The 13,295-nt window shown below is 37.9% G+C and overlaps 1 protein-coding gene across 3 annotated transcripts in view; it reads right to left on the bottom strand.

Annotated features, from left to right (window-relative positions):
• Window positions 1-330: 330 nt before the first annotated feature.
• The window catches only part of LOC120488240 (NLR family CARD domain-containing protein 3-like), a 35,144-nt gene continuing 22,179 nt past the window's right edge, over window positions 331-13,295 (bottom strand). For 2 of the 3 annotated variants that reach the window (XM_089123273.1, XM_089123269.1), the window contains exons 9-11: window positions 11,884-12,057; window positions 2,184-2,357; window positions 331-1,269 (exon numbers count right to left, since the gene is read on the bottom strand). In XM_089123273.1, coding sequence (XP_088979399.1) covers window positions 1,251-1,269; window positions 2,184-2,357; window positions 11,884-12,057 — 367 coding nt within the window. In that variant the 3' untranslated portion in view covers window positions 331-1,250. Of the gene's footprint in view, window positions 1,270-2,179; window positions 2,358-11,883; window positions 12,058-13,295 lie in introns of those variants that run through there. The other variant, XM_089123276.1, reaches the window with a different exon arrangement.

Here is a 13,295-nt window from a genome sequence, read left to right as displayed (position 1 = left end):
GGAAATTTCGCACAAGGAAAGATCATAGAGAGCATGGAACGGAAATAAAGCTGTCAAAATACCCGTAAATATGAACAGATACCACACTGTAAAAAAATCAACAAGTGTCTATTGTGTGCAATCCTTTGAATAGTGTCTAACATTTGGTCAGAAAGTCAATATTTGTAACTTTTAGTGTGGAGCTTTAAAAGAAGCAAAGTAGTTTCTCTGGCTCTGGTTTTTCTCGGCCGCACTCAGAGGGAAACAGCGCCACCAATAGTACGAGCGATCCTATTCCTGTAGGACTTACTTACAGAACCCTCAAACAGTATTTATCGCCTTACAGTGTCATTGTAAATAATAAATAAATCTTTATTGTTCACCAGGATGGAGATTTTCAAACACTCAAGACAGATAAAGATTAAAAAAAATATACAATGTAAAATATCATGACGGAAATAAATATGCTTTAAATACATCAAGATAACTAATTTATCGTTATTGTCACTTGGTTTGGTTATGGATACTAATGGCATGTGGGATAAAAGATTTTTCTTCTGTTCTTCTGGCCAGAGGCACCATGAAGTGTCCCAGACTTCAGAAGCTCAAACTGGCCAGAAAGAAGATAGAAGAAAAAGATCTTTTTGTAGGAGACTTTGAGCTTTGTAAGTTTGCAGATCGGTATACATACAAACAGCTACATAACACACTAAAGAAAAATGAAAACGCGACATACGAGACATTTAATACATGAATACAAGTTAGCGCTACACAATTAATCTGCATGCAATTTGGCAAAGGCTGCGATTATTTAATGCGCAGTTTGTCAGTGCAGCGGCTGATCGGTAGTAAATGCTTCAATTTAAGTGCGATTACATGGAAATTGCGATTAATCGTGCAGCCCTAACAAATGTATACAACTACTATTAAAAACATGATGTATACACTACATTGGTCTTTCTCTCCCTCTGCTGGTAAAACACAAACACATTCAGGGTCTATACTTAGTCTAAAACTCCAACATTTTTGAGTTTATAATGTGCGTTTATACAGATAAAATGGTTAATCTATGAATGAGAAAGTGTAATTTGCTGTGAAATAAAAGGTGTTTCACTGCCGCCTCATCAGGTCTGTCAGAGGATGGTTGAAATCTTAATGAAGTCTTAATTTCTAACAGTGAAGTCACTGTATCTTCAGTCTCTGTTGATTCTGTTGACTATGAGTCTCTGTAGTGGATCCTTATTCATCCTCATCAGATGATGAGCAGGAGATCAGTCTGTCTTCAATAACCTAAAATAAAACACACACACACACACAGTCACATATGCAGTATGAGATATTACATCTGTCACATCTTTTCATCAGAAAACTAACTAGATAATCTATATTAATTCATCCTCAAACATGATAATATAGCTTCTATCTGATGCTCAAAGTCACTTTACAAAATGAAAAGCACATGAAAGGTCACTTTCACACAATGGACAGCTGATCCAGAACCAGCAGAAATCATCATTACACTCACTACAGATTTAATATCAGTTAAAGGTGCCATGTGTAAGAATTGAGGTTAAAATATCCAAAAATGAGCTACACACATCAAAAGAATGAGACGAAATAAGGTTGATGAAGTCATTAAAAAATGACAAGTTATAGTGCTGCAGAGATATTAACCTGAATTAGCATGCTAAATTACTAGCCCCGGCCCGGAAGGTGTCGTAATACCAGTTTCGGCCATAGGAGGCGGTATGTGGGCAGGCAACATAAACACCAGCCAAACTGGTGGTTATGTTTGGCTGGTGGTTATGTTGTAACTCACCAGCCAAAACATAACCAAGCCAAGGTCCTTTAAAGGTCATATTTAAAGGTAATATTTATTGGTCCTTCCTAACCCCCAAAAAACTAAAATAAATCTAGAATGCATGCCAAACCAAAACTCTTAGGAGGTTATCACTGCTCATATACAGTATGAGCAGAATGAAACTCACATTAAACAGTTTAAAGTTCAGAGACTGACAGAAACTGAAGCTGAATTTAAGACTGATTTAAGACATTATCTGATGATCTCAGAAAAAAAATATTATCACACACAAACACACAGTGTTACTGAAACTGGACCTTTACTTTCATTTCTAGCGAGTAAATCAGCCATTTGAACTTTCGATTAAAATATGATGATGAAAATCGTTCAAAACTATTCTTACCATAGTTTCTCCAGTTTGTAATGTGGATCATCCCTCAGATCCTCCAGCTGCTTCACTCCTGAGTCTCCTAGTTTATTCTTAGACAGATCCAGTTCTCTCAGGTGTGATGGGTTTGATCTCAGAGCTGAAGCCAGAGCAACACAGCCTTCATCTGTGACACCACACTTACACAACCTGTAGAGAACAATGACACACATGAAGCCTATATCCAGAGATAAACACAACTCTTAAAAAAAACATAATCCTGTCAATATGAAATATATAAAATACTTATCATTTCACATTGTTAAAATACACGATTTAGAATTAAGGGATTAAATACACAGTTTGTACTGTATAAAAAATCATTGTTTCTATGGAAAGTCTCCATAAACATGGAAATCCAACATGTATGTGTGTGTCTGCTTAATGTATTTGTAAATATTTTAAGGAACGTGTGTGTGTGTGTGTGTGTGTGTGTGTGTGTGTTAGGGCTGGGAGAAAAAAAATCTTATCCCAGAATTGATATTGATTCAAATTAAATTGCTTTATTTTTTTTGTTGCTTATAGACCGTGATGATACTGTACTGATGACTAATCCCCACTATGTGAACACATTATGGTTGAAGGGAGAGGACGCAGGCGCTATCTGTTCGCCGCTTCTCCAGTCACGCTAAAATACGGTCAAGTTTTTAATGCAACTAATGCAAGTTTTTAATGCAACTAATGCATATTTTCTTACTTTGTTTTATTACTTTTAATGTCCGTGCCACCAACCAGTGGACATTTTAAACAACGTTTACTTTCCGCACCACCGAACTGAGGATCTGGATAGGTATCAGGTAGCTTTGAGTCTAGCGGTGGCCTACCTGTTGCCGCTAGCAAAACACCTGCTCGGAGTCTCCCTGGAATTGGTCATCGCCGCTGCTACTGCAGCCGGAAAAGTCTCCTCCTGGACAGCCTGGACTCAATTGTCCATGCCAGCGTAAAGTGCATCTAGGAAGCCTGAAACCATCCGTCGGCATTCACCACTATGTTGAGTTATTCCGTCGAACAGCTGGTGAATCTCAACAGTTTTTTCACTCCACCGTGTACTGCAGTGATTAAACAACTAGGACTTCTTCGTCGCCCGCGCTATATACATAGAAGTTCCCGCAAAACGTTTTTCTGCTCTCAGTCGAGTGACGGGACTACTATCCCGGCTCTCTGGTCAACAACGCGAACTGTCGCTCCACGCACACGTCATCAGAATGCTGTCTCTTACCGGAGAAGTAGCTTGGACGTCTCCATGGCAACACCTCTCAGTGAGCTGAATGGAAAACGTGGAGTGGACTTCAGTCTGCTACGACCAGTACAAAGATTTGTTGCATCATCAAAAAGTAAAATCGAACTCTTAAATGCACAGTCTATTACAAACAAATCCTGCTTCATTCATGACCATATCTGGATAAAGGTCTGGATTATATGTGCATTACAGAGACCTGGCACCAACCAAATACATTTTCTTCTTTAAATGAGAGCTGTCCCCAAGGATATAGCTATCTCCAGAAAGCCCGTAGCATAGGGCGTGGTGGCGGCCTGTCCGTCATCTATCGCAACGATCTGGAGTTATCTCTGCAACCATTACCAGAACTGTCTTCATTTGAATGCCTTGCATTTAAATGCAAGTCCCTTTCCCCTGTGCTGTTTCTCCTCATGTACCGACCACCAAAACCAAACCCACTATTTATCACTGAGATGTCAAATCTACTCACAACATTTTGCACATCCTCTGCTGATCTTATAATTTTAGGTGATATGAACATTCATGTTGACACCCCCTCCTGCCGTTTTGCGGCTGAATTTCTACAACTACTGGACTGTTTTAATTTAAAACAACTTGTTGGTGTTCCCACACACACCAGGGGGCATACCTTGGATCTGGTCATTACTAACTCTGCCCCTCTCACCAACCTGCATGCGTATGACTTGGGTGTGTCTGATCACAAGGCCATTTCTATGGTTTTGCCATCTCCATCCAGCCTCTCCAAGCCTAAGCGGAATATCTGTTTCAGAAAACTAAAAAACATTAACCAAGAACTTTTGGAAGCAGACCTTCAGCATCTTTCCACTCACTTTTCATCAGCCGACGAAGCAGTGGACTACTACAACAGCCATCTGAGCAGCCTCCTGAACCTCCATGCCCCTGTTAAAACAAGAACAGTCACCTTCACCCGCTCAGCTCCCTGGTTCACAGACAGGCTTCGTAAAATGAAGGCAGCAGGGCGGGTCCTTGAGCGCCGTTTCAGAGCCTCTGGCCTCACTGTCCACAAAGAAATTTACCGGGAGCAACAAAAAAAATATGCACAGTCCCTCAATGAGGCAAGGTCACAGTTTTACTCCGATGCCATCAGAAATAGCCCAGGAAATTCCAAACAGCTTTTTTCCACTATAAACCATCTTCTCAAACCACAATCTCCATCACTTACCACCATTACAGAAGAGCAGTGCAATAAATTCATGGATTTCTTCACATCAAAAACTGCACATATTCGCTCAGCCCTTTCTGGTCCTCCCACCCAAACTGTCCCCCCAAAATCTACCGTCTCCAAACCCTTAAACTGCTTTCCTGAGATTTCATCTGAAGAGGTGCAGAACATCATTAGGAAAATGAAATCCTCCACCTGTCCCCTGGACCCTCTCCCAACCTTTCTGGTAAAAACCCATATCACTGTCCTAAGTCCCCTGATCACCTCTGTTATAAATAATTCTCTCCAAACTGGTCACGTTCCCCCTGTTTTAAAAAATGCCATTATCACACCACTGCTCAAAAAACCCACTCTTGATTCTGAAGTCCTATCCAACTATAGGCCCATCTCCAATCTTCCTTTCATATCAAAAGTACTTGAGAAAGCAGTTGCCACCCACCTTCAAAATCACCTCAAACATAATCACCTCTTTGAAAAATTCCAGTCAGGTTTTCGCTCTGCACACAGCACAGAGACTGCCCTAGTCAGAGTCACAAACGACCTCCTCATATCATCCGATGCTGGCTCTCCCTCCCTTCTCATCCTCCTTGACCTTTCTGCTGCATTTGATACTGTCGACCATGGCATTCTTTTAAACCGGCTCCACCTCACTACTGGACTAAATGACACTGCCCTCAGTTGGTTCAGATCATACCTCACAAACCGGACAGAATACATCTCCCTGGGCCACTCCAAATCGAAACCACACACGGTTACTTGTGGTGTCCCCCAGGGGTCAGTCCTTGGGCCCATCCTCTTTATCCTCTACCTCACCCCACTTGGCCAAATCATCAGCCGTCACAAAATTTCATTTCACTGCTATGCCGATGATACACAGCTCTATGTAAATGCCACAGCTGACCCCCCCGGCTCACAGTCATCCACATCAAAACTCATCACTTGTCTGGAGGAGATAAAGGTATGGATGGAACACAACTTCCTTCAACTAAATAGCTCCAAAACCGAAGCCATCCTGGTTGGCACTCCTCACCAGGTTAAATCATCACTCATAACCAGCATCACTTTTTCTGGCACCATCATCCCCCTCTCACAAACAGTCACTAATCTTGGTGTAAAAATGGACCCCCAACTTACTTTCGAAGCCCATATAAATCACCTGTGTAAGACTTCTTTCTACCATCTCCGTAACATCTCCAAAGTCCGGTCTATTCTCTCCCTCTCAGATGCTGAAAAGCTGGTTCATGCCTTTGTCTCCTCCAGACTGGATTACTGCAACGCACTTCTCATTGGGATTCCTAGAAAGAGTCTGCAGAGGCTTCAGTACATCCAAAACTCTGCAGCTAGGATCCTGATGAGAGTCCGGAAACATGAGCACATTACCCCCATTCTCCACTCACTCCACTGGCTTCCCATCTCCACCAGGATTGAGTACAAGGTTTCTCTTCTCACACATCAGTGCATCTATGGTCATGCCCCACCCTACCTCAAAGAACTTATCAACCCACATAACACAACACGTTCTGTCCGCTCCACCCACTCAAACCTCCTCCACATACCCAGAACCAGACTTACGACAATGGGAGATAGGGCCTTTTGTGCTGCTGCCCCAAAACTGTGGAATGCTCTCCCTGACACCTTGAGGGCACCTCAATCCACTGAATGTTTTAAAAAAGGCCTTAAGACATTCCTTTTTAACAAAGCTTTTGATACCCTTTAGATGTTTTTTTTTTTTTTCTCTTTCTTTTTTTAAATGAACTGTTTATCTTTTATTGTTTTTAACCTGTAGCACTTTGAGATCCTTGGATGAAAAGTGCGTTATAAATTAAACGTATTATTATTATTATTATTATAGACAATTTCGACAGAAATAAGCCACTCTTGCTCCAACAGAGGATTCAATTTGTTATTATCTAGTGTTGTAATATCAATTTCTAGTGGACTCATGGAAGCAACGTAAGACTGAATCAGTGTTTTAGCGACTTTTCAGACCCTTTAGTGACAGAGTTTTTTTAAAAGCGGCTAGCAACAAATCTAGTGACTGTTATTGAATTATTTATTCAAGAGAATGTAGTACTGTATGATGTTTCTGAAGTAAAACTCAAAGATGTGATGAATAGTTTTTGTAAATATGACTCATCTTATTCATCATGTACAGTCTGTACAAATGTAGGATTTAACTTTTCCCCATAGTCTAGGTTAATGTTACTCATTGCACGCCTCGCCAAGCATTAATTAGTGGCTCGCATGTAATACGGTGATATGATCATGCAGTCAATACAGACATTTCAGAAAGAAAAAAAAAAATAATAAAAACAAGTAGGGCTATAACATAACCCATTAAAAACTCAAAGAGTCAGCTCTATTATTCATTACGATTGAAACAAAAGTTGTGCATGTAAACAGCCAGTCTCTGTGGAGTTACCAGTTATGGCGCGTTATTAGCGCAAAATGTGCTCTTGGTTGTTTAGATTCATGATGGGCTAATGTAGAAATTTTTTTTACTTAGAGTCATTAAATATATTCTGGGATGAATATATTCTGGAAATCGTGCATTTTAATAAGGGAAATCATCTTTTCTCAGGTAAAAATTTGACTGGTAAATCATAAAGAATGTTTTTTTCGTCCTTTCTTATTTATTGCATTGCGTATTGTATGTTCAGGGATGACATATTGATAAGCAGACATGGTATTTATGACTGGATATAAGCTTTTTTCAAATGGCTGCAATCACTGTAAAGTGCAGACTCTAAGCTTTTAAATGACACCTAGTTTGTGTTAATCACGCAATATTTTTGAAAACATGATAATGAATATATTTGCAGCTAGGTGGCCCCATGGGCAATGTACTCCGGTTTAGAGGGACTAGTCAGCTCTCTTTCAGAGTCGATCGAAGTGGTTAGATGCTTTAAAAAGCTGAGATTCTAAGCTTTAAGATGAAACATATTTTGTGTTATTCCACATTTGAAAAAAAGCGTGGAAATATAGAATACTAGAATGTTGAATATTAGAAAACATATTGCATCCCGCAAAGATGAGAGACGTTTTTTAGCCAATTATGCAACACTTGCAACAATTATGTATATCTCGCGATCAGTGCAATGGATTATGTTGTGCTCTTTGTAATTGTGAGAATCTGTTGTCAATAAAGGTGTTCGGTTTATCACAATCGGTGCATGTTTCATTGAGTAACGAGCTGTCACATCAAAACAACATAGCATCACTGCTAATACTAACGTTAATGTTACTTCATAGCCATAGGTTGCGCATAGTGCAACTTCATGTGTTAGAAGTGTGTCAAAAAACGCGACAGCAGTGCTCCATTTATATACAAGGCTCTATGTGCGCCTGTGGGAGTTCGTGTGTTACAACTCCATTAGGAGTATCTCTAGATCTGAATGGTGGATTATGGTGAATTTGGGCTCTTTTTAATCATGAGAGTAAGCAGAAAATAATGCTGCAATATGCAATATTCTACGATCTGTGCATGTTTAAGCGAAAAACCAACGTGAGTGCTTCATCAGTATATACTTGGTACGTCTGTGGTATTTTTTTGTGTTAGAACGCCATGAGGAATATCTTTAGATCTGATTTATGGAATATATTGAGTTTGGGTTGAGTTTGGGAGTTTGAGTTTCTTTTTAACCGTGAGCTCCTGCTGTAAATAACGATGTGTGATTTTCCATGATTGATGTATGTTTCATGAAGATTTGAGTGAAAAGGCCAAGTCTAAACTAAATTGCCTGGCTATTTTTGTCTGTGGATTATTTTGTGTTAGAACCCCAGGAGGAATATAATTTTAATTGTACAAATCTGCTGTAAATAATGATATGTGATTTACCACAATCAGAGTGTGTTTAATTAAGTTACGAGCGGAAATGTGTCCTAAATTAGGCATCCGTATATTATTTATATATGGGGTCATTTGAGGGGCTTCTTGTACAAAACATCACTCAAGTTTAGTAAAAAGCCCGAAACAATTACGCTTGGTGTATTCTACTAATTGAGACCTTTCAAATTACATATGGCACATGACTATCTGAGCTGTATGATGTATTTAACATATTGCAGTATGTAGTACAAAAAATAACTTCATAAATAATGGAAACATTTTTTCTTCTATTTATCAGCAAATAACTCAGCACTACTCAGGAGTTTATCAAATTGGCTACATTCATTATACATTTCAGACTCTAAGCTTTTAAATGAAATGTATTTTAAGTTGATCAAGGTCATATTTTTGAAAAAAATATTATAATTATTTTTGAAAAAAATATTATTATCATTTTCGAAAAAATATGATTATTATTTTTTTATCGCAGCTAGGTGGCGCCTGCTGTGTGAATGTGAGGCAAAAATGTAAAGTACTTTGGTGGCCATTGGGTCTGTGGAAGCACTATATAAATGCAGCAGTCCATTTACCATTTGCAAAATACCCCCCAGATATTTTTATATAGCACGTTCAACCTTCAACCCCACTTTTAAAAAAATCCTAGAACTGAAACAGATACAGATCATGAACCCTTTGCACTAAAAGCACAAGTATGATCTCATTTGAAAGCTGACACCTGGTAGTTTATTGTAAATGCAGAATTAATTATTGTCATAATGAAACACATTTTTTAAATAGCTTCAACCTTTTGTTAAGTTATTAGAAATTTATTTTTTGAAACATCTTCATGAAAATAAAATTGAAGTTGGCCCTGTAGCAATCTAGAAATGCACTGCAGCTAAAGCCATATGTGTGACCATTTTATATTTAAAATCTGAAAATGATAAGTCTAAAACTCTGTATTTAGTTAAACGTTTTTCAAGATCATGTCAAATTACTTTATTTAGATTAGACTCTAAAATGCAAACTGATGTTTAGTCATCTTCAAAGTCATCTATTCAGTCTATTGTCTCTATTGTTTTGTGGTGCAAACGAGCCCCATTCAGTCTCAGTCTCCCCATGCACACATTCACACCTCTACAGACTGGTTATATGGCTATAAACATGCATTTTTGTCTGCATTATAGCTACTAACGACTGGCTATTCACAGGCTGTTCATAGGGTTTCAAACCCTAATTTCTTTTATCAAAGTTCTATCTTCACATTTGAAATCAAATGCAATGAAACATTTCAGTAAGCATTCCTATTTAGAAAAAAAAAATCATAAAGAATAACTTCTGGTGGCAGGTGCATCTGGGTTGGGTAGCATGTTAGCTTAGCACACCATCAATACATGTTTCTGCTCCAAACTTACTTTATAACGTAAATCGAGTGTTTTACATAATCTTCTGTGATCTAATTTGGCTTCAGATATAAAAAAATCTGAAAGAAAATATATTATTTATTGTATTGTGCACAATGAAAAAAAAAATCTATATCGATTAGCATTACATTATACATATAATCTATTAATATGAAAATACGTAGCATGGCTTGAAGAACAAAGGTAACTCAAATATCATTGCAATCATATTTATTGTCTTCAAAATTATCTGAATGTTACAGATCTCTGTTAGCTGTGTTTACGTCAGGCAGTTCCTGGAATGTCACATGGTGATGGCTCTTCTTTATAGTATATTAGGAATATTTTGTGCAGTGAGCACCCACAGGCTTTTGGTGTGAATTAAAAACACAGCACATCTCAGTAATAAGCGCTCATAATGATTACATTGACGCATTTTAGTATAAATTCAATAATTATTATTCCTGTCTATAGAAATATGATGTGAATCTATGAGAATTAATCAATATTTTCTCCAAGTCTGCACATTTTTGAGCTAAAGCCCTGAGGGAAGTTGTTTTGTGAATCACTGTCAATGGACTAGCTGACGCTCATAATTCATATTAAAGGTATCGACTCATTTTTTTTTCATTTCATAACTCCTGACAAATTAAGACATGGCGTCTAAGAATGGCGTCTAAGCGATTGTGTTCTGTTCTTGGGTGCAATAACAAACAAAGAAATCATTCTGATGTTCCTCAATTTGAACCGCTGAACACGCAGTGGCTGAGTTTTGTTTACGAAGGGAATATTCCCCACGATCAGTGTCAATACTTTCTTGTTTGCACGAATCATTTCTCACCAGACTGCTTTATAAACGAGGATCAGTATAAAGCTGGTTTTGCTAAGAAGCTGCTCCTGTAAAAATAATCGGTACCAACTATTTATGTTCCCTCTGCACCTAATGTTTTATTAATGTTTATATTAATCTTTGCAAATCGTGGGAAAAAGTTTTTCATGACCATTAGTTGTAACATCAATCTGTCAATGAACATATACATCAGTAAACACAGCGTTCGTATCTCACTACTCTACCCTGCCAGTGCATACAAAGATAGATCAGAGTGACATTACGTTAACCAACCATTCAGAAACGTCCTCAAGCCTTAAACTTCTTTACGGCCATCATCGGATTGACTGATACGGTTGCACAGATGGCCATTCTCTCTCCAAAATATCCCTCAACTGTTGTCAATGCAACACTTCACGTGCGCTGTGTCTACGCCCGCAGGACAGAGGGGCGGGGTTTATTATTTAAAGGCATATATGCACTGAAACGGCTTGCTGAAAACAGAGCTGATTTTGACCACGTAAAATGGTGTTTTCTTAAAATACTAATGAGAATTTTTAATAAAAGTATATTACAAAGTTTTCATTTAGACCCTAAACATTCATATTAACTTGTACAAAATGGCATTATATGATCCCTTTAATGTTAAAACGGAGTCAGTCAAAGATGGAGAGACTCAAGAAGAAGTGACAACATGTAGAATACAACAGGACGTCTCTCTGAATGGTTAGTTGATGCATTTATTTGCTGATGTGAGGTTAAATATCTTCAATTAGGATATTCTGTCATGGTAATCTATAAATCTCTCTTATGAGAACTTGTGAGATGCACACAGAGTGACTTTCTATTGCATGTGAAAAAATGGATGCTAAAGTTTGAGCTGACTCACAAATGTACTCTTATACAACCACTCTTCCTCTTCTCAACATGGACTGCATGTTCCCGGGGGCGGGGCTTATGTACATTTAGGATGGATGATGTCACTAACCCGAAAGGAAGCTTGTGTAGTCCCTACCAGCCGTTTGTTGTAGTCCTTTTCTTTAAAAGCAAATATCTTCCTTTGAACTTTGAGCGTTGTAACTTTGATACTGTTGTATATTGTACTGTTATATATTGTGTTGTATATATTGTATACACTATCTACATATTAATCCTTATTCACTCAGAGTCTTTATGGTAGAGATGATCTTACCACAGTGTCTCCAGTTTACAGTGTGAATTCGCCAGTACAGCAGAAAGCAGCTTCACTCCTGAGTCTCCTAGTTTATTCCTAGACAGACTCAGTTCTCTCAGGTGTGAGGGGTTTGATCTCAGAGCTGAAGTCAGAGCAACACAACCTTCATCTGTGACTCCACATTCCCACAACCTGTAGAGAACAATCACACACATTAAGCCTATCTCCAGAGATAAACATAACACTTAAAAATAAATAACATGTCGCTGTCAATATTAAATATATACAAATACTCATTAGTTCACATTGATAAAATACATCAATTAGGATTAGGGGACTGAATATACAGTTTGTACAGTATACAAATCATTTCTATGGAAAGTCCCCATAAAACATGGAAAAACAATGTGTGTGTGTAATATATTTTTACTAAATGTAAGGAACGTGTGTGTGTGTGTGTGTGTGTGTGTTAGGGCTGGGAGAAAAGAATCTATTCGCTAACGATCGCGATTCTTTTGTTCATGGTTTTAAAATAGATTTAAAAAGTTAAAATTAAAGTTAAATTAAATTGTTTTATTTTTGTTGTTGCTTATAGACAACGTTGACAGAAGTTAGCCACACTTGTTCAACAGAGGATGGAATGTGTCGTTACCTATGAGTGTCGTAATATCCATTTCAAGTGGACACGTAGAAGCGACAGGAGACTGAGACGGTAGCCAACCTAGCGCATTTGTCACTGTTTTTAGTGACGTTTCAGACTTTTAATTGATTAACAACAAATCTAGTGCCTCTTTGGTCAAATATGGAATGATATTCCGGACATTATTCAAAAGGAATTGCAAATTGTATTTGCAATTGCGTTTTCAATTTGTGGACGCATAAGATGTGACATAATTTAAACGCAATTGCAAATCTCGCATTACCGTTTGCATTCAGTTTAAGCGAACGCACACTGACTGCCAAATTTCAAATGGACAATAAACATGATTGCAATGATATTTGATTTACCTGCGTTCTTCTAGTCATGTCAGGTATTTTACAATAATAACTACATTCATAATTGTAATGCTAATCAATATAGACTTTATCACTATGCAGAATACTGTAAAATAACATATTTTCTGTCTTATTTTTTTATCTGAAGCCAAATCAGATCACAGAAGGTTATTTAAAACACTCGACTTGAGTCATAAATTAAGTTTGGAGCACAAACATGGTTTTAATCTCATAAATTGTTGCGTATTGATGGTGTGCTAAGCTAACATGCTAGCTAGCTCTAGGTGCACCTGCCACCCAGCTGTTATTTTTTATTAATTTTTTCTAAATATAAATGCTTACTGATTCTTTTTTTCAAAAAGGGCAGTTGATACAGTTTGAAATGTGAAGTGAGAACTTTAATAAAAGAAATGAGGGATTGAAACGATCACATG

This window comes from Pimephales promelas, chromosome 2 (assembly GCF_988280905.1).
Source record: "Pimephales promelas chromosome 2, fPimPro1.hap1.1, whole genome shotgun sequence".
In the NCBI taxonomy this organism is placed as follows: Eukaryota; Metazoa; Chordata; class Actinopteri; order Cypriniformes; family Leuciscidae; genus Pimephales; species Pimephales promelas.
This window is presented reverse-complemented; position numbering and strand designations above follow the sequence as displayed.